The sequence below is a fragment of the Oncorhynchus clarkii genome, chromosome 3, assembly GCF_045791955.1.
Source record: "Oncorhynchus clarkii lewisi isolate Uvic-CL-2024 chromosome 3, UVic_Ocla_1.0, whole genome shotgun sequence".
NCBI classification, from domain to species: Eukaryota; Metazoa; Chordata; class Actinopteri; order Salmoniformes; family Salmonidae; genus Oncorhynchus; species Oncorhynchus clarkii.
The window spans coordinates 40,036,687-40,058,445 of NC_092149.1; the positions used below are offsets into that span (position 1 = coordinate 40,036,687).

The following is a 21,759-nucleotide window of genomic DNA, read 5'->3' on the forward strand; positions in this document are numbered from 1 at the left end:
AAGCAGTTCGACACATACAATAACACAGTGTTACACATGGAGTAAAACAAACATACAGTCAATAATACAGTTGAAACAAGTCTATATACGATGTGAGCAAATGAGGTGAGATAAGGGAGGTAAAGGCAAAAAAAAGGCCATGGTGGAAAAGTAAATACAATATAGCAAGTAAAACACTGGAATGGTAGATTTGCAGTGGAAGAATGTGCAAATTAGAAATAAAAATAACGGGGTGCGAAGGAGCAAATAAATAAATAAATACAGTAGGGAAAGAGGTAGTTGTTTGGGCTAAATTATATGTGGGCTATGTACAGGTGCAGTAATCTGTGAGCTGCTCTGACAGCTGGTGCTAGTGAGGGAGATAAGTGTTTCCAATTTCAGAGATTTTTGTAGTTCGTTCCAGTCGTTGGCAGCAGAGAACTGGAAGGAGAAGCGGCCAGAGAAAGAATTGGTTTTGGGGGTGACCAGAGAGATATACCTGCTGGAGCGCGTGCTACAGGTGGGTTATGCTATGGTGACCAGCGAGCTGAGATAAGGGGGGACTTTACCTAGCAGGGTCTTGTAGATGACATGGAGCAAGTGGGTTTGGCGACGGGTATGAAGCGTGGGCCAGCCAACGAGAGAGTACAGGTCGCAATGGTGGGTAGTATATGGGGCTTTGGTGACAAAACGGATTGCACTGTGATAGACTGCATCCAATTTGTTGAGTAGGGTATTGGAGGCTATTTTGTAAATGACATCGCCAAAGTCGAGGATCGGTAGGATGGTCAGTTTTACAAGGGTATGTTTGGCAGCATGAGTGAAGGATGCTTTGTTGCGAAATAGTAAGCCAATTCTGGATTTAACTTTGGATTGGAGATGTTTGATGTGGGTCTGGAAGGAGAGTTTACAGTCTAACCAGACACCTAGGTATTTGTAGTTGTCCACGTATTCTAAGTCAGAGCCGTCCAGAGTAGCGGTGTTGGACAGGTGGGCAGGTGCAGGCAGCGATCGGTTGAAGAGCATGCATTTAGTTTTACTTGTATTTAAGAGCAATTGGAGGCCATGGAAGGAGAGTTGTATGGCATTGAAGCTTGCCTGGAGGGTTGTTAACACAGTGTCCAAAGAAGGGCCAGAAGTATACAGAATGGTGTCGTCTGCATAGAGGTGGATCAGAGACTCACCAGCAGCAAGAGCGACATCATTGATGTATACAGAGAAGAGAGTCGGTCTAAGATTGAACCCTGTGGCACCCCCATAGAGACTGCCAGAGGTCCGGACAACAGACCCTCCGATTTGACACACTGAACTCTATCAGAGAAGTAGTTGGTGAATCAGGTGAGGCAATCCTTTGAGAAACCAAGGCTGTCGAGTCTGCCGATGAGGATGTGGTTATTGACAGAGTCGAAAGCCTTGGCCAGATCAATGAATACGGCTGCACAGTAATGTTTCTTATCGATGGTGGTTAAGATATCGTTTAGTACCTTGAGCGTGGCTGAGGTGCACCCATGGCCAGCTCGGAAACCAGATTGCATAGTGAAGAAGGTACGGTGGGATTTGAAATGGTCGGTGATCTGTTTGTTAACTTGGCTTTCGAAGATTTTAGAAAGACAGGGCAGGATGGATATAGGTCTATAACAGTTCGGGTCTAGAGTGTCACCCCCTTTTGAAGAGGGGGATGACCCCGGCAGCTTTCTAATCTTTGGGAATCTCAGACGATGCGAAAGAGATGTTGAATAGGCTATTAATAGGGGTTGCAACAATTTCGGCGGATCATTTTAGAAAGAGAGGGTCCAGATTGTCTAGCCCAGTTGATTTGTAGGGATCCAGATTTTGCAGCTCTTTCAGAACATCAGCTGTCTGGAATTGGGTGAAGGAGACGTGATGAGGCTTGGGCAAGTTGCTGCAGAGGGTGCTGAGATGTTGGCCGGTGTAGGGGTAGCCAGGTGGAAAGCATGGCCAGCCATAGAAAAATGCGTATTGAAATGATAGATTATCGTAGATTTATCGGTGGTGACAGTGTTTCCTAGCCTCAGTGCAGTTGGGAGGAGGTGCTTTTATTCTCCACTTTAGTGTCCCAATTTTGGGGGAATTAGTGTTACAGGATGCAAATTTCTCTTTGAAAAACCTAGCCTTAGCTTTCCTAACTGACTGAGTATTTTGGTTCCTGACTTCCCTGAAAAGTTGCATATCGTGGGGGCTATTCGATGCTAATGCAGAATGCCACATTATGGTTTTGTTCTTGTCAAGGGCAGTCAAGTCTGGGGTGAACCAAGGGCTATTTCTGTTCTTAGTTCTACATTTTCTGAATGGGGCATGCTTATTTAATATGGAGAGGAAAGCACTTTTGACCCGTTACGCATAAGGCAGTGATCGCTGAGATCCTTGTTGAAGACAGCAGAGGTGTATTTAGAGGGCAAGTTGGTCAGGAGGATATCTAAGAGGGTGCCCATAATTACGGATTTAGGCTTGTACGCAGGGTTCCTTGATAATTTGTGTTAGATTGAGGGCATCTACCTTAGATTGTAGGACAGCAGGGATGTTAAGCATGCCCCAGTTTAGGGAATTCCAGCTTTGGCAGTTCTATCTTGTCGGAAAATGTTATAGTTAGGGATGGAAATTTCAGAATTTTGATGGCCTTCCTAAGCCAGGATTCAGACACGGCTAGGACATCCGGGTGGCGGGGGAATAAAACAAATTTAAGGAGGAGGCTTCTAATGTTAACATGCATGAAACCAATACTTTTACGGTTACAGAAGTCAACAAATGAGAGCGCCTGGGGAATGGGAGTGATGCTGGGGGCTTGGGTTAACCTCTACATCACCAGAGGAACAGAGGAGGAGTAGGATGAGAGTATGGCTAAAGGCTAAAAGAACTGGTCGTCTAGTGCGTTCGGAACAGAGAGTAAAAGGAGCAGATTTCTGGGCGCGGAAGAATAAATTCAAGGCATAATGTACAGACAAGGGTATGGTAGGATGTGAGTATAGTATAGGTAAGCCTAGGCATTGAGTGACGATGAGAGAGGTTTTGTCTCTAGAGGCACCATTTAAGTTAGGTGAGGTCTCTGCATTTGTGCGGGGTGGAACAAAAAGGCTAGCTAAGGCATATTGAGCAGGGCTGGAGAATCTACAGTGAAATAAGACAAAAATCACTAACCAGCAGTAGACAAGGCATATTGACATTAGGGAGAGGCAAGTGTAGCCGAGTGATCATAGGGTCCAGGGCTAGCAGGCTAGCAGATGGGCCTCAGGGGGATGTCGCAACAGAAGAGCCTGTTGAAACCCCCTCGGACAGTTATATCGGCAGACCAGTCGTGATGGATCGGCGGGGCTCCGTGTCGGCAGCAAAGGGTCCAGGCCAATTGCCAAAAGAGGTATTGAAGCCAAGGAATGGTCTCATGGATCTCTTCGGCTAGCTTGGAGATGGGCCTAGCTCGAGGCTAGCTCCAGGCTAACTGGTGCTTGCTTCGGGACAGAGACGTTTGCCAGGAGTAGCCACTCGGATAGCAGCTAGCTAGCTGCGATGAGCCGGAGTAAAGGTTCAGAGATGCGTTAGGAATTCATCTGGAGATGGGGTAGAGAAAAAGCAGTCCGATATGCTCTGGGTTGATATTGCGGTGTGCAGACTGGTAAGTATTGATCGAGCTGATAGATGCTGGTAGATGTCCGAGTTAACGGTCATCACCGTTAGCTGTGGCTAACTGACTACTAGCTAGTAGCTATTTGCTGGCCAGCTTCTGAAGGGGGTGCCGGTTCTAAAGTATAAAAAATAGCATATCCATACCACATCGGGTGAGGTGGGTTGTAGAAGAGTATGTTCAGTCCATAGATGGAAATTGAGATTAAAAATATTAAAAAATATATATGAAGAAAATCGATATATACATGGGACGGGACAAGACAAACAAAATAGACATCCGACTGCTACGCCATCTTGGGGAAAAAACACACCATTTTTTGGGGGGGCAGCATGGTAATGCAAATTGAGCTGTACCCTCCAACCCAAGCCAGTCTCGGTTTGATTCCATCTCAGCTCAAAAGGCTAATGGAAACAAGGCTTGTGACACACTGTTGTATAATCCAGCATATGTGAAAAAAAGCCACCTATGACTCTGATCCAGTCATTTGTCATACTCTTAGGATCTGGAAAGAGATAAGGTATTTTCCTAACATACCCACTGTATACATTGACAGCCCAATTTGCCTGAATCATGCTTTCCACCCTGCATTGGATGATATGGTGTTTTCACAGTGAATGGAGAAGGGGCTCACAACAATTGGTAATTTATACATTGACGGTCAGTTAGCTTAATTAAAAAAAATAAGGGTAAATTTAACATGTCAAGAACACATTTTTTTCAGATACCTCCAAATCAGGAATTTCTTAAGGACACATGTCCCACAGTATGGCATTAAGCCAAATAATCCTACATTAGATAGCCTGATCATTGTCAAACCCCATTCAAAAGGGTCGGTCTCTAGACTGTATGATGTGCTACAGGGCCACATATGGGTATCCACAGACATTATTAAAAGGGCTTGGGAACAAGAACTTGGTTCAGAAATCTCAGATGAGGACTGTGTAGAAGCTGTCAGGAATATAAACCCCAGTTCGGTGAATGCCAGACACATCCTTGTACAGTTTAAGGTGATACACAGGTAACATTACTCAAAAGTGAAGCTGTATACAATATTCCCGGACACGTCACCACTGTGTGAGAGGTGCAAGCAGGATGACGGGACGTTGACCCACTTATTTTGGACATGTCCTAAATTACATGCTTACTGGGCTCTCATTTTTGATTACTTATCTAAAGCCTTTGATAGAGTTATCGCCCCAGACCCATTGATCGCTCTGTTTGGTACAGTTGATGGGAATAACCAGGAGGGGAAGGCTGTCTCTCTGTACTCTATTAGCTAAAAGGCTCATATTGCAATTTTGGAAATTGGAGACTGTACCTTCCTTTGAAATGTGGTTACGGGATTTAGGAAATGTAATACATATGGAAAATATTTGATACAATACCTGCAATAGAAGTCCAATGTTTTACTAAATAAGGCAGCCGATACTGGATAAATGGTCTAGTCCCTTCTTCATAACTAGGTTGATCAAATGCTGTTACTCAGTGCTGCACTCCACTCTCTCCACTCCATTACTGCTTGTAATGACTATATGCTGTCTTCTTATATATGTACCACCTAATAGGATTGTTTTATTTTGTGTATGTGTGAGTTAAGTTGTTTTGTCCTCTAAATTGGCCATCCCATTCAACAGTACAATGAATGTCAATGTTTGTATTGCTGTCTTTTACAATTTTTAATTTATTGGAAAATAATAAACATATTATAAAAAAAAAAAACTAGATTTAATAACTCCAACCTAAGTGTATGTAAACTTCCGACTTCAACTGTGTCTTTATATCCTCCTTTCTGACTGCTGATGCGCTCTTAGTGGCAGCGCACTGTGAAGGCTCCGTGCAGGGAGTGAGGAACGTTGACAGGAGGCCTGCTCAATCAATATCATTCTGTCGCATCCCAGGTAAACTTTCCCTCCAGGAAGAAACAATCAGATTAGCAGCCCAATAATACAGTTTAAAGTGAGGAAGGCCAAAGCCCCCCCTCTATCTTGTACTTGCATAAATACTTCTATGAAATTCTGATTGCCTTGTTATCCCATAAAAATGGAATTACTAATGAATCCAGTTTCTTAAAATAGCTTTGTGGTATGAAATTGGGTAGACATTGGAAGAGGTAAAGAAATCCACACATACTAATCATATGCATATACTATATTCCTGGCATGAGTAGCAGGACGCTGAAAAGTTGCGCGATTTTTAACAGAATGTTCGAAAAAGGAGGGGGTAGAAGTAATACAACCAACCAAGGAGAGTTGGAGTTTTCCAAAAATGTATATTTTGTTTAAAGCTGATAAATTGTCATGTTCCAATTCACTTTCAATAGCTGATCAAGGTCTCTTGTCACTACAATGCCAAGGTTTGTGAACGTGTCCATCACTGTTCTAAATGGAGTAGATTCCAGAAATTGCATATCCACAGGCCGTGATATCAGCATCAATTCACTTCTTTTTGCCAAGTTTCAGGCTTGGATAAAAACAAAATAGCATCGTCTGCGTATAGAGACATTTTGGGCTGCGTGTCTTTTATTTTAACCAAAGCTATAACGTCACATGCACAAATGAGAGTAGCATAGGGTTCCATGGCTATAGCGAAGAGAGCAGGCGAAATAGGGCACCCCCTGTCGGCAGCCCTTGAGCAGGCGGAATGACTGCGACATTTTCTGATTGGTTACCACGGACACCATTGGGTGTGCATAAATTATTCTTATCCAATTAATAAATTCCTTTCCAAACCCGAAATGAACCAGAACCGACATGATATACTTCCACTCAATCTGATCATACACCTTTTCTGCATCAAGAGCAATTACCACTGCCTCAACTTTATGATCATGATACATTACGTTGAAAAGGCATCTCAAATTGTAGTATGTACTTGAAGTCGTAAGTTTACATACACCTTAGCCAAATACATTTAAATTCAGTTTTTCACAATTCCTGACATTTAATCCTAGTAGAAATGCCATGTTTTAGGTCAGTTAGGATCACCAATTTATTTTAAGAATGTGAGTTTTTATTTCTTTCATCACATTCCCAGTGGGTCAGAAGTTTGCATACACTCCATTAGTATTTGCTAGCATTGCCTTTAAATTGTTTATCTTGGGTCAAATGTTTCGGGTAGCTTTCCACAAGCTTCCCACAATAAGTTGGGTGAATTTTGGTCCATTACTCCTGAAAGAGCTGGTGTAAATGAGTCAGGTTTGTAGGCCTCCTTGCTCGAACACGCTTTTTCACAAATGTTCTATAGACTTGAGGTCAAGGCTTTGTGATGGCCACTCCAATACCTTGACTTTGTTTTCCTAAAGCCATTTTGCCACAGCTTTGGAAGTATGCTTGGGGTCATTGTACATTTGGAAGACCCATTTGCGACCAAGCTTTAACTTCCTGACTGATGTCTTGAGATGTTGCTTCAATATATCCACTTAATTTCCCAGCTTCATGATACCATCTATTTTGTGAAGTGCACCAGTCCCTCCTGCAGCAAAGCACCCCCACATCATGATGCTGTCACCCGTGCTTCACGGTTGGGATGGTGTCCTTCGACTTGCAAGCCTCCCCCTTTTTCCTCAGAACATAACAATGGTCATTATGGCCAAACAGTTCTATTTTTGTTTCATCAGACCTTAGATCTTTGTCCGCATATGCATTTGCAAACCGTAGTCTGGCTTTTTTATGGCAGTTTTGGAGCAGTGGCTTCTTCCTTGCTGAGCAGCCTTTCAGATTTTGTCGATATAGGACTCGTTTTACTATGGATATACAGTGGGGAGAACAAGTATTTGATACACTGCCTATTTTGCAGGTTTTCCTACTTACTTACTTATTTTTATCGTAGGTACACTTCAACTGTGAGAGACGGAATCTAAAACAAAAATCCAGAAAATCACATTGTATGATTTTAAGTAAATCATTTGCCTTTTATTGCATGACATGAGTATTTGATCACCTACCAACCAGTAACAATTCCGGCTCTCACAGACCTGTTCGTTTTCCTTAAGAAGCCCTCCTGTTCTCCACTCATTACCTGTATTAACTGCACCTGTTTGAACTCGTTACCTGTATAAAAGACACCTGTCCACACACTCAATCAATCAGACTTCAACCTCTCCACAATGGCCAAGAGCTGTGTAAGGACATCAGGGATAAAATTGTAGACCTGCACAAGGCTGTGATGGGCTACAGGACAATAGGCAAGCAGCTTGGTGAGAAGGTAACTACTGTTGGCGCAATTATTAGAAAATTGAAAAAGTTCAAGATGACGGACAATCACCTTCGGTCTGGGGCTCCATGCAAGATCTCACCTCGTGGGGCATCAATGATCATGAGGAAGATGAGGGATCTGCCCAGAACTACACGGCAGGACCTGGTCAATGACCTGAAGAGAGCTGGGACCACAGTCTCAAAGAAAACCATTAGTAACACACTACGCCGTCATGGATTAAAATCCTGTAGCGCACGCAAGGTCCCCCTGCTCAAGCCAGAGCATGTCCAGGCCCATCTGAAGTTTGCCAATGACCATCTGGATGATCCAGAGGAGGAATGGGAGAAGGTCATATGGTCTGATGAGACAAAAATAGAGCTTTTTGGTCTAAACTCCAATCGCCATGTTTGGAGGAAGAAGAAGGATGAGTGCACCCCAAGAACACCATCCCAACCGTGAAGCATGGAGGTGGAAACATCATTCTTTGTTGATGCTTTCTGCAAAGGGGACAGGACAACTTCACCGTATTGAGGGGAGGTTGGTTGGGGCCATGTATCGTGAGATCTTGGCCAACAGCCTCCTTCCCTCAGTAAGAGCATTGAAGATGGGTCGTGACTGGGTCTTCCAGCATGACAACGACCCGAAACACACAGCCAGGGCAACTAAGGAGTGGCTCCGTAAGAAGCATGTCAAGGTCCTGGAGTGGCCTAGCCAGTCTCCAGACCTGAACCCAATAGAAAATCTTTGGAGGGAGCTGAAAGTCGGTATTGCTCAGTGACAGCCCCGAAATCTGAAGGATCTGGAGAAGGTCTGCATGGAGGAGTGGGCCAAAATCCCTGCTGCAGTGTGTGCAAACCTGGTCAAGAACTACAGGAAACGTATGATCTCTGTAATTGCTAACAAAGATTTTTGTACCAAATATTAAGTTCTGCTTTTCTGATGTATCAAATACTTATGTCATGCAATAAAATGCTAATTAATTACTTAAAAATCATACAATGTGATTTTCTGGATTTTTGTTTTAGATTCCATCTCTTCAACACAAGTTGAAGTGTACCTATGATAAAAATGACAGACCTCTACATGCTTTGTAAGTAGGAAAACCTGCAAAATCGGCAGTGTATCAAATACTTGTTCTCCCCACTGTAGATACTTTTGTACCTGTTTCCTCCAGCATCTTCACAAGGTCCTTCGCTGTTGTTCTGGGTTCTTGATTTGCACTTTTCACACCAAAGTACGTTCATCTCTAGGAGACAGAACACATCTCCTTCCTGAACGGTATTATTGCTGTGTGGTCTCATGGTGTTTATACTTGCATACTATTGTTTGTACAGATGAAAATGGTACCTTCAGGCGTTTGGAAATTGCTCCCAAGGATGAACCAGACTTGTGGAGGTCTACAATTTTTTTTCTGAGGTCTTCGCTGATTTCTTATGATTTTCTCATAATGTCAAACAAGGAGACACTGAGTTTGAAGGTAAGCCTTGAAATACATCCACAGGTACACCTCCATTTGACTCAAATTATGTCAATTAGCCTATCGGAAGCTTCTAAAGCCATTACATCATTTTCTGGAATTTTCCAAGCTGTTTAAAGGCACAGTCAACTTAGTGTTTGTAAACTTCTTACCCGCTGAAATTGTGATACAGTGAATTATAAGTGAAATCATCTGTCTGTAGAAAATTGTTGGAAAACATACTTTTGTCGCACACAGATTACAGGCTTCGTTGCCTGTAATCTGTGTGCGCGGTCGATCAGGATGACCATTTTGAAGTGTTCACTCCCCAGCAATGCCACTACCATCGCGAGACCAATTCAGTGGGTTTTCCTTTCTCAGTGTCCTCCTGGATACCAAATATTCAGATGTTCTGGCGTCTTGAATGCGAATCGAGCATTTCCAAACAGGCTTTCAGGGTTTTGTTGTCATTTCTCTGTTTCACCCTGCCCTTAGTTACCTTCACAGTTTCAGACAAAGTCACAATAGTCTTTGAGATATCAGCCAACCTTGTGTCCACCTTCTTGCTTAGTGAGTTTATAGCAGATAGTAGGTCACTTTGAGTAGGTTCTGTGGGGAACTCTTGGGAGCTAGCATCTTCAGCTAACTCCTCGTAGATCGGCGATGTTGAATTTGGTTCGTTGTCTCCTTCAATCTCCTTCAAATTATCTTGTTTCGTGCCCCCTTTTTTGGTGCCATACTGCCAGACAATGTTTGAAGTTATAGGTTGTGAGAGATTAAGATAAATATGAATTTATTTCAAAATTGAGAGGAGCTCTAACAAAGCATATCTACTCCAAAGCGCGCTCTCTAGCGCACCCCCTCAAACTTGTTTTTCATCTACTCCACAAATTTGTTGATAACAAACTATAGTTTTGGCAAGTCGGTTAGGACATCTACTTTGTGCATGACACATGTCATTTTTCCAACAATTGTTTACAGACAGATTATTTCACTATTTCATTATTTCACATTATTCACTGTATCACAATTCCAGTGGGTCAGAAGTTTACATACACTAAGTTGACTGTGCCTTTAAACAGCTTGGACAATTCCAGAAAATGATGTCATGGCTTTAGAAGCTTCTGATAGGCTAATTGACATAATTTGAGTCAATTGGAGGTGTATGGCATCACGAGGTAGGAAAATTATGTGGATATATTGAAGCAACATCTCAAGACATCAGTCAGGAAGTTAAAGCTTGGTCTCAAATGGGTCTTCCAAATGGACAATGACCCCAAACAAACTTCCAAAGTTGTGGCAAAATGGTTTAAGGACAACAAAGTCAATGTATTGGAGTGGTCATCACAAAGTCCTGACCTCAATCCTATTGAAAATGTGTGGGCAGAACTGAAAAAGCGTATGCGCGCAAGGAGGCCTACAAACCTGACTCAGTTACACAAGCTCTGCCAGGAGTAATGGGCCAAAATTCATCCAACTTATTGTGGGAAGCTTGTGGAAGGCTACCCGAAACGTTTGACCCAAGTTAAGCCATTTAAAGTCAATGCTACCAAATACTAATTGAGTGTATGTAAACTTCTGACCCACTGGTGTGATGAAAGAAATAAAAGCTGAAATAAATAATTCTCTCTACTATTATTCTATTACTATTATTCAGACAATACACATTCTTAAAATAAAGTGGTGATTCGAACTGACCGAAGACAGGGAATTTTACTAGGATTAAATGTCAAGAATTGTGAAAAACTGAGTTTAAATGTATTTGGCTAAGTTGTATGTAAACTTCCGACTTCCAACTGTAGCTTTTCCGGCTCTATATGGGAAGCTCTTGGTTGGCGTGGCAGTTTGATAGTGTGTGCGCAATGCTATAGAAGACTTGTTTATTTTCAGCGTGCTTAGTTTGTAAAGTGTTTAACATTGCTGTTTCTGCTCTAGGTCGTGGTTGTTATCTTTTGGGACCGCACCGGTTATTGATCGCATGGATTAGTTGCGAATCTTTGACATACAAACCATCAGACGGACAGACAGTGCAACTGCAAGTCTGAAGTCAACAGCTAAGACCCCCCCTCTCTCTCTCTTCCTTCTATCGCTCCAGTGCTTTACAGTGCAGCAGACTCTTATTTTTCAATGCTCTTCCCTTTGTCGCTCAATGTCGCTGGACTATTATTGCCCTGCCAGACATATTTGGGTTGACATTTTATTAAAGGGAGGTTGCTTGCGAGTTTATTGTGTATTTTTATTTGAACTATATTGATGTGGTACTATTGATAATTTATTATTGCAAATCCTCTAATGTTGATGACTGGGTTCTTTCTCGTCAATGGTTTCTATGAAGTTGCCGTTAAATTGCTCTGCCATTATTGAATGAGGTATTATTGGTTGGGTTACCTCTGTGCTGTGTTGTGTGTTTTATATGGGATGTCTTGTCTTTTCTCTCCATTGACTATCTGGCAAACCAGCTACACTTTAGGCAGTCTATTCTGCTGATGTGTGTGTGTCTGGTAGTGGTACTCTATCTATACTACTCTTTTCCTTTCGGCAGGGTTAATACCTGCCTGGCGCCCGAACAAAATCTTTATCTTTACCCCTCTCTAACAATACCGCTACACTGTATAATGTAAAGCCAGAAGAAGTCTATGGCAGGGCCACTCATGTGATATACATTGCCTTCGGAAAGTATTCAGATCCTTTGACTTTTTCCACATTTGGTTACGTTACAGCCTTCTTCTAAAATGGATTAGCAATCTAGACACAATACCCCATAATGACTAAATGAAAACAGGTTTTTAGAAATGTTTGCATATATATTAAAATAAAAAAACAGATACCTTATTTACATATGTTTTCAGACTTTTTGCTGTGAGACTGTAAATTGAACTCAGGTGCATGTATCATCCTTGAGATTGGACATGATTTGGTAATCATGTCTATATAAGGTCTATATATATATAAGGTCCCACAGTTGACAGTGCTTGTCAGAGCAACAAAAAAAACATGAGGTCGAAGGAATTGTCCGTAGAGGTCCGAGAATGGATTGTGTTGAGGAACAAATCTGGGGATGGGTACCAAAACATTTCAGCAGCATTTAAGGTCCCCAAGAAGACAGTGGCCTCCAGCATTATTTTATGAAATAATTTTGGAACCATCAAGACTCTTCCTAGAGCTGTCATCCTAGCCAAACTGAGCAATCGTTGGAGAAGGGCCTTGGTCAGGGAGGTGATCAAGAACCTGATGGGAACTCTGACAGAGCTCTAGAGTTCCTCTGTGGAGATGGGAGAAGCTTCCAGAAGGACAACCATCTCTGCAACACTTCACCAATCAGGTCTTTATGGTAGTGGCCAGACTGAAGGCACTCCTCAGTAAAAGGCAAATGACAGCCCGCTTGGAGTTTGCCAAATAGCACCTAAAGACTCTCAGACCATGAGAAACAAGATTATTTTGTCTGATGAAACCAAGATTGAACTCTTTGGCCTGAATGCCAAGCGTCACGTCCTGGCAGCTGGCACCATCCCTACGGTGAACCATGGTGGTGACAGCATCATGCTGTGGGGGTGTTTTTCAGCAGAAGCGATTGGAAGACTAGTCAGGATCGAGGCAAAGATAAACGGAGCAAAGTACAGAGAGATCCTTAATGGAAACCTGCTCCAGAGCGCTCAGGACTTCAGACTGGGATGAAGGTTTACCTTCAAACAAGACACCGACCCTAAGCACACAGCCAACACAACGCAGGAGTGGCTTCTGGGACAAGTCTCTGAATGTCCTTGAGTGGCACAGCCAGAGCCTGGACTTGAACCCAAACAAACATCTCTGGAGAGACCTGAATATAGCCTTGCAGCAATGCTCCCCGTCCAATCTGAGAGCTTGAGAGGATCTACAGAGAAGAATGGGAGAAACTCCCCAATTACAGGTGTGCCAAGCTTCTAGCCTCATACCCAAGAAGACTCAAGGCTTTAATTGCTGCCGAAGGTGCTTCAACAAAGTACCGAGTAAAGGGTCTGAATACTTATGTAAATGTCATATTTCTGTAAAATATATATATATATATATAAATTAGCAAACATTAAAAAAAACTTGATTTTTCTATGTCATTATGGGGTTTTGTGTGTATTTTGATGAGAAAAAACAACTATTGAATCAATTTTAGAATAAGGCTGTAACCTAACAAAATGTGGAAAAAGTCCAGGGTTCTTAATACTTTTCGAAGGGACTGCCGGCTAGATAGCTTCGTTCATTTTATGACTATTCCCCTAGCTTGCTATGCTACCAGCAATGTCATGGGGTACCTGATTTGTTTGAGAATGCATTGTCTTTCAATATGGAACAGTAACCTCATAGTGATTTGGTTGACATTTATTTGAAGGTTATCACTTGACTACAGCAGTACTCTGGTGATCTGAGATAGTTTAAAATTAGCAGGGAGAGCTGTTAAAATGTTCTGTACTTGTATTTTAGGCCGAGGTTGTAAACAAAAAAAAGATTTTACCAGGAAAGTCAGTTTAAACAAATTCTTATTTACAATGACGGCCTACCGGGAACAATGGGTTTTTCCAGGGCAGAACAACAGATTTTTACCTTGTCAGCTCGGTGAGTCAATCCAGCAACCTTTCAGTTACTGGCCCAACTTTCTAACCACCTGCCACCCCTGGGTGGTTATTACCTGGGTGGTTTTTGGCCTGCCTCACTCCAATATGACAAACATTTTATTTTAATTTTTTATTTAACTAGGCAATTCAGCTAAGAACAAATTCTTATTTACAATGACGGCCTACCCCGGCCAAACCCGGACAACGCTGGGCCAATTGTGTGCCGCCCTATGGGACTCCCAATCATGGCTGGTTGTGATTCAGCCTGGAATTGAACCAGGGTCTGTAATGACGCCTCTAGCACCTCTTACACTGCTGCGCCACTCGGGAGCCCTAAACCTTCAGGAAGTCTCCCTTGCATGTTCTCCGCTCCACTGCCTGCCAATAAATGGGTTTGACAGTTGAACCATGGTAAAGCTCTCTACTGATGGTGTTTCTCACCAGGCATAAGTATATTTTTGAATTTAAATCTTCCATTGAGCACCCTGCTTCCCTGCATTTCTGATGATCTGGTATGTTTTTGAGTAGAGTTCAGTATTCTTGCTTAGGTCTTATATGGTATACTGTGTTTATATTCCTAATTTATTCCTAATTTGTTCCTTAATTGTCTGTGTTTGGTTAATTATCACAGCATCACAAATGTTTTATTTTGGTCTAAATAAGCTTTAAAGACCAACATTTCTGCTATAAGTGGCTCTCATTAACATTGGCAGAGACGTTTAAAAAGTGAAGGAGACTAACAATATTTGGCATTTACTCATGCTAATGAGCTGGAGGTTTGCTGTCAAGCCTGTGTGCAATTGCTTTGATTGATGCATGTAAAGAGGCACTTGAAAGATGGTGCATTCTGACTGGCTCTTTGAAAACCACAGCATGGGCAGCATTTCAATCACAACACCCACTGCGTCTCCTAATGGCACACTCACACAGGCTAACCTGCGTGTACTGTAGTAACGATGTCTGCCAGGGCTGCCAACCCCTCTGGCATGACTGGCACAGTTTGTGTGGGCGGCAGGGCATCAGTGTCTCCTATGTGGGCTATCCCTTTCTGCTCTCCAGATCACCAATTAACTCCACTCTACTGCTTTCCTTGTACAGACCAACGACGTGCCAGTATGGATGGTTTGAGCTGCAATATATCACCTCTACTTTCTGCATTACAAATGTTTCTGTCAAATGCAGTAAACCAAGTCTGCTCAGTCTTATTCCCCATCACCCGGAATGACAGATTTGCTTTTGGAAAGCCAGACTGGGCATGGTCTCTTTCGTGACTTTGATTGAGTGGAAGGATGCGGGTTTAAGTCCTGCGACAGTGACTCAACAATCGGGGATCAGTCACTATCACACAAGCCAAAGTATGTATATGGGACACGTTCAATTGGAGAACCATCTAATGAGCGAACATGTAGTTCATCTGAAATGTTCTTACGAGAGTTTAAAAACAACATTTATTTTGTTTTGCCTGTATTAAGCACAAGTGTTAAGTCAGCATGGGATTCCTGCATAGATTCCTGCAAATGATTGCCTTGATGCAGTGAGGAATTACCCCTGTATTTTTATGGTCTGGTTTGTGTCTGTCTTGATAGTCTTCTAAGAGCCCATTGTATTTAAATGTCCAAAGCATCCGGCAATTACATTTCCATAGCGCTTACTGATGCTAAAAAAGAGAGCTGAATGTGTGTGAATGTTTTAGTCAGTTTGTTTGTGGGTGAGTCTTCAATATGCCTCGCTACGTGTCTGTTTTTTAGGAAAGAAACATCACCATAGGTTTGAGTGGGTTTAGGAAGAAGTCAGCTTGAAATGGATTTTCAATTAAAAAAGGCAATTTAGCCGCAGTTTGAGAGGATGGCTCTTGCTCCTTTCCGGATGGGCAGATTTGCATAATTGTCCCATGAGGCCTGAATTAGCATCTGTAAATCTTAATTTGATAATGCATCTCTTCGTCGAGGTGGCAAAACGGAATTGGATTAGGGTCTTAATTCTCATTAGTGTTGTTTGACAAAGATCCTTTTCATAACATCAAGATGTCATCAGCTGAAATTTGAAGGAAATTAATTCATTTTTATAGCACCATATTGGTCCAGGGCCATCTTCACAATTCGGTTATTTTCCCTTTCATCAAATCTTCCGTTCTCTCTTTAAACACTTCACCTCAACTCTTGGCTTTAATATTGTTTGACATTCACTGGTGTCATATGTGACTATCATTTTAGTGACTATCATTTTAGCTGATTGAATGCCTCCTCAGTATTCCACTCATGGGGCTCTTTTTGAGTGTCTTTCAATCAAATATGCTGGTCCCTAAAGATCTAAGAAAATCCTACAGTGAATGTTTGTCTTATTTTCATCTGTTGAAAATAATTTTATTTGTGATTTTATTTTCAAAATAAAATGTTCATTATGGTTCAGCCAAAATAATATATAATGCTAGGTGCATAGTTACTGCCTGCATTCTACAGGATGCAAAGCATTGGCAATGTTCCCACCTCTGATCTCTGTATTCCCTCTTTTTTTCAGGAAACGAGAATAAACTGCATCCGAATAGCCCGGAAAGGTAAGTCAACATTAATATTTTCATTGACCAAAACGGTGACCTTTTATGGATCTCCCCGAGTCTCTGAAGTCCTGTAGGCTTTACTGTAGCATGTTGACCTTACACTCTAAATGCAACTCCAAAGATGAAAATATGTGTTGGGTTCAGGTCCAAACACTTGTCTTTGTGCTGGTTTTCCAGACATGGAGTTTAGCATGTGGAAGAAGAAGGGGGATTTCTCTGAAGATCCATGTTGTTTAGTGTTGAGCCCGACTCTTGCCTTCAGAGAAAAGGACAGCAAGCAGGGAGAGATTAGAGATCAGGCTTTCATCATGTTTGTTTGGGGGGACACAACCATATCAAAGGCAGTTCCACTGTTTCCGTCAGACAGCTACATTACTCAGAGGGGGAGAGAAACATCAGAGCTTTTGGCCCCTGTCTGCTCAAGAAGGGCATCAAAAACACAGATGGAACTACCTGAGCCCATCAATATGAGCAATGTTTCTCCCCCCTTCCTCCCTCCCACTCTCTATCACCCTGCCACAGGGACTCAAATGGACATGAAAAGGGTATAGAAATTGACTTCTGATGGCACGACAGGCTCTCCCCCTCTGCCGTTGTTCGCTGTTGGATCGTGCTGACTAAAAGTAGCGTGTTTATAGTTATCATAGCGCTGCAACAGTAAGCTAGTCTTGCTAGTAAATTGACTTGGCAAGGTGCACTTTTCGGTGAAGGCCTCTTTTTGTGACTGAGTAATGAAAGAGACCAGGCTCTCTTGAAGCATGAATCCAAAAGGCAAGGCAAGCCATTTTAGCTCTGCGTCTCACTCCATCTGCTCCTCACAGACACCCAGTTGGGCTTTGATTAATTACGCCTCGACACATTGATGAACATTACACAGTACATGTCTCTTTTCTCTAGCACATACTGTAGGCAGTGAGAGAGAGAGGGAAAGAAAACATAAAGGGCCTTGATGACAACCCTATGAAAATGTATTTGAACATTCAGCCACATTTGTATTTTAACTCCCCAAATAGCTTTCAAATGAGTTATTATCAACTTTAGCAATTTTTTGGTCAGCCTTTTAACATCCTGCTTGAAAAACAGTAAATAATATGGTGGCTGACAGGGTTAAGTAAGAAGACCAGCTTTAGAAACTGATGGAACTAAACTGACAAATAGGATACCCCAGATCATTTTAAATGTCAAGGTACAACACATCAGTGTCAGTGGTTAGTAATTTTTTATCTATGTGATCCCTCTAACGTTAAAAATGGTTGCTGCTGCATCACCGCATTTTACTGGTCGTGAAGCGTTACTTTTCAACAACCTATGATCATCAAAGTGCAGGAACATTATTTGGGTTTAGATAACAAATCTGGAGATTGCATATCAACTTCCAGGTGACAATTTAATTAACAATCTCTTGGCTGCTCCCAACGCAACAATAGACTTCCATTTATCCTCTAAGTGCCAATTTCCCCACTCTCAGCCAGCCGGTAGGTGTATGGATTAATGTGGAAAAAATGTAATGTTTGGCTAATAGAAATTCCCAGACTAAGTGTGGCAAGATGATCCTATCTGTCCAGGGTGTCAGTTAAATAAATATTTTTTTCCCCCGCAGCCATGTTATTAGGATGAAAAATATAGGCCTGCACCTGTATTTCACATGATGAATTGAAGTTATATATGTCTTCTCCATCTCTCTGTGTTGGTAGTGTAGCAAAGAAAGGGGTCGAGTGATAAATGGCACATATGTGAGAGCAGATCTAATAAACTGGCTCTGCCCTATCACTAAAATGGCCACACCGGTCAGAACTACAGATCACAAAATGGCCGACTGCCAATTCCCAGAAGCAAGGGGAACCCTCAGGAGGTGGGGCCGACCCACAGATAAAGGGTCAAAACAAACCAGGAAGAGGGAGAGAAAGGGCTGGAAGGATCTGTGAACCATAGAGAAAGAGACGATATATATCGGCTGGATTTACCGTGTATGAGCTGGACTGTTTGGACGTGCCTGTTGGCGTTTGGATCTGGACCTACCGAGAATCCTGCTATCCTTGACCTTGCCTGTGTCCTGCGTGGACCAGGATGGAGAAACAAACACACAGGTGTTTGTCCTGTTCGAAAGAACTCGTTCTGGGGTGATTTAAGGTGAAAGTTTCCCACGTAATTTGTGACAAACGCTCCTAATCTTGAAGAGATTTGCCACACCTGGTGGAGAATGTGGGCAAATGGGCTAACCATACCGCTGGTTAGGTAGAGAACATTTTTTTTTTCAGTTAGCACTCCAAAAGGGAATCCGTTTTTTGGCTTTGTTTGGTTATGACAGTTTTCTCGGGATAATGAGTATGGGGGTGCCATACAGGCCCTGTTACAAGCGGCGGCCGCCCAACAAGAAGCAACTTGAGCTTAACATCATTGAGCTCATCATGATTCAATGCAAATGTCTCAGGACACGTTACAGGTCCTGCACCGCACCAACCAGCTGCTCAGAGAGGAGCAAGAGAGAAATACCCGGGAGTTAAGAGAAGGCCTATTGGAGCTAGCGGACCAAATTGGGGCTCAGTTACCAGCTGCAAATACCCAGAGGCGGGCCAATAATTTTCTTCAGGGAATGACAGAGCAGGATGATGTGGAAGCATATCTCACCACCTTCAAATGGACGGCAGAGAGGGAGAGGTGGCCGAAAGAAGAATGGGCAGGGCTTCTGGCAACATACCTGTCAGGGAATGCTCGAAAAGTATATTTTGACCTGGAGTTGAAAGATGCACAGGATTACGATAAACTAAAGGGAGAGATTTTGACTAGACTGGCAGTGACCGATAACCCCCCCCCCACCCCCCGAACACAGATGTTCGACTTGATTCACCTGGCACGGTAATGGTTGCTACCGGAGACCCATTCATCCGCCGAGGTCGTCGAGACCGTCGTACTCAACAGTTTCAGCGAGATCTACCCCAAAAAGTTTGACGATGGGTTGGCCAGAATGAGGTACTTTCCACCAACCATCTCGTGGGCCTGGTTGAAGGGTATTGTACGGCAGGAACAGCTGACCAGGCACAGGAGGAAAGATCCCCAGGCCTGGGCAAACCAGCGAACAGAGTAAGACTGTCTCAACATTTGGAGGGGGAAGAGAGCAGGGGGAGGGGGAAGAGAGCAGTGTGTGGCCGCGAGGAAAGAATCTACGGGGACACTACGGGGAAAAAGCCGGGACCCCCCCCCCCCGCGAAACCTTATTATCTGTTACAATTGTAATCGACCGGGAAATATTTCAGGCTACTGCCCTATTAAAGAATATCCAATTTAATGTAACCTCGGTGAAAAAGAAGAAGCTGATATATGGTATGCATGTCCTGTTGTAACCACTGTACTTGAATGATCAAAAAACAAACATATGTGAAGGTTGAAGGGATTCCGGCAGTATGCTAACCCTGGTCGTTGCAAACCTAGTGCCGACTCATAAACTGGATACAAGTCAGGATATCAGTGTGATGTGCAATCATGGGGATACCCGTCTGTACCCCATAGCCTTAGTCAGCATACAAACCGAGGACGGTCTGCTGGATTGTGAGGTCGGCGTGGTCCCAAAGATGCCATATGATGTAATACTGGGTAGATACTTTCCTAACTTTGCAAAGTTAGTCCAGAAGAATGGCATATTTGAGAAGCCATCAACCCTGACCAAGCAGGAAGTAGCATGTAGCCTTCATCCCAAGCCAAGAAGAGGGGTCTCCCAGGTGCCATCCTCACAGGTGCTAGTAGGGGAGGATGAGGAAGAAGTGGCAGACCTCGTTGATAACGAGCAGCCCGGTACTAGTGGGGCTGGTGATCAATCTGAATCCAGAGGACGACTATCTAAAACCAGCAGACCTGGCAGGGTCCCTGACTAACTTCGGAATGGCCCAAAACCAGGATCCAACCCTGCAGCAAGCCAGAACAGATGTGCAGGTCGTAGATGGTACTCCCATAAATGATGGGAGGATGCCTAATAGTTTTCTCCACTTCATCATGAAAAAGGGTTTGGTGTACAGAGTCTGTGGAACAGTTGTTGGTCCCCACCCTGTACCGGGGGACAATACTGGATCTAGCTCATGGGCACATTCTAGGTGGACACCTTGGTATCGATTAAAACCTGAGACCGGATTGTAGGGAGGTTTTACTGGCCAGGAATTCAGGCTGAAGTGGCTCAGGAATTGTGGAGAGTGACAGTTAATCTTAGGGATCAAATCCCATTAACGGGATTGAATTGACAACATCCAGTGACATGGCAGAGCCAAATAAAATAAAAATACTATAAATATTAAACTTTCATGAAATCACACATGCAATACACCACATTAAAGCTACACTTGTTGTTAATTCAGCCGCTGTGTCAGATTTCAAAAAGGCTTTACGGCGAAAGCAAACGATGCTTTTATTTGAGGAAAGCACCCCATCAAACAAAGACAGACAATCATCATTCACCCGCCAGGCACGACACGAAACTCAGAAATAAAGATATAATTAATGCATTACCTTTGACAAGCTTCTTCTGTTGGCACTCCAATATGTCCCATAAACATCACAAATGGTCCTTTTGTTCAATTAATTCCATTGTTATATATCCAAAATGTCAATTTATTTGGCGCGTTTGATCCAGAAAAACACCGGTTCCAACTCACGCCACATGACTACAAAATATCTCATAAGTTACCTGTAATCTTTGTCCAAACATTTCAAACAACTTTCCTAAAACAACTTTAGGTATTTTTTTAATGTTAATAATCTATATAATTTAAGACGGGATAAACTGCGTTCAATACATTTCTGGTCACGCGCCTCTATCAAACAGTACACTTCACTCGACCCTTGTTCTGGTCAGCCCTACTTCTTCATTACACAAATGAAAAACATCAAACAATTTCTAAAGACAATTGACATCCAGTGGAAGCGATAGGAACTGCAAGCAACTGCCTTAGACTTCTAGATTCCCAATGAAAAGAGAGTGACCTCCAATTTATTTTTTCTGGGATGGTTTGTCATCCCGTTTTCGCCTGCCAAATAAGTTCTGCTATACTCACAGATATCATTCAAACAGTTTTGGAAACTTCAGAGTGTTGTCTATTCAAATATACTAATGATATGCATATCCTAGCTTCTGGGCCTGAGTAGCTGGCAGTTTACTTGGGCACGCTTTTCATCCGGACATGAAAATATGCCCCCTAGCCCAAAGAGATTTTAACAACTCCTCGACCAGCTGTTAGAAGCCCGTTAGTGCCACTCCCCATAATCGAAACTCAATTTGAGAGGATAGCGATGGATATAGTGGGCCCACTACCCAAATCTGCAAGAGGGCACCAATACATTCTGGTCATTCTAGATTATGCCACTT

At 42.8% G+C, this 21,759-nt stretch overlaps 1 protein-coding gene across 3 annotated transcripts in view; it reads left to right on the forward strand.

Moving 5' to 3' along the window:
• The window catches only part of LOC139395256 (protein tyrosine phosphatase receptor type Ub), a 343,039-nt gene that overhangs the window by 231,131 nt on the left and 90,149 nt on the right, over positions 1-21,759 (forward strand). For all 3 annotated transcript variants that reach the window (XM_071142903.1, XM_071142905.1, XM_071142902.1), the window contains exon 13: positions 16,370-16,406. In XM_071142903.1, the coding sequence (XP_070999004.1) occupies positions 16,370-16,406 (37 nt within the window). The remainder of the gene's footprint in view (positions 1-16,369; positions 16,407-21,759) is intronic.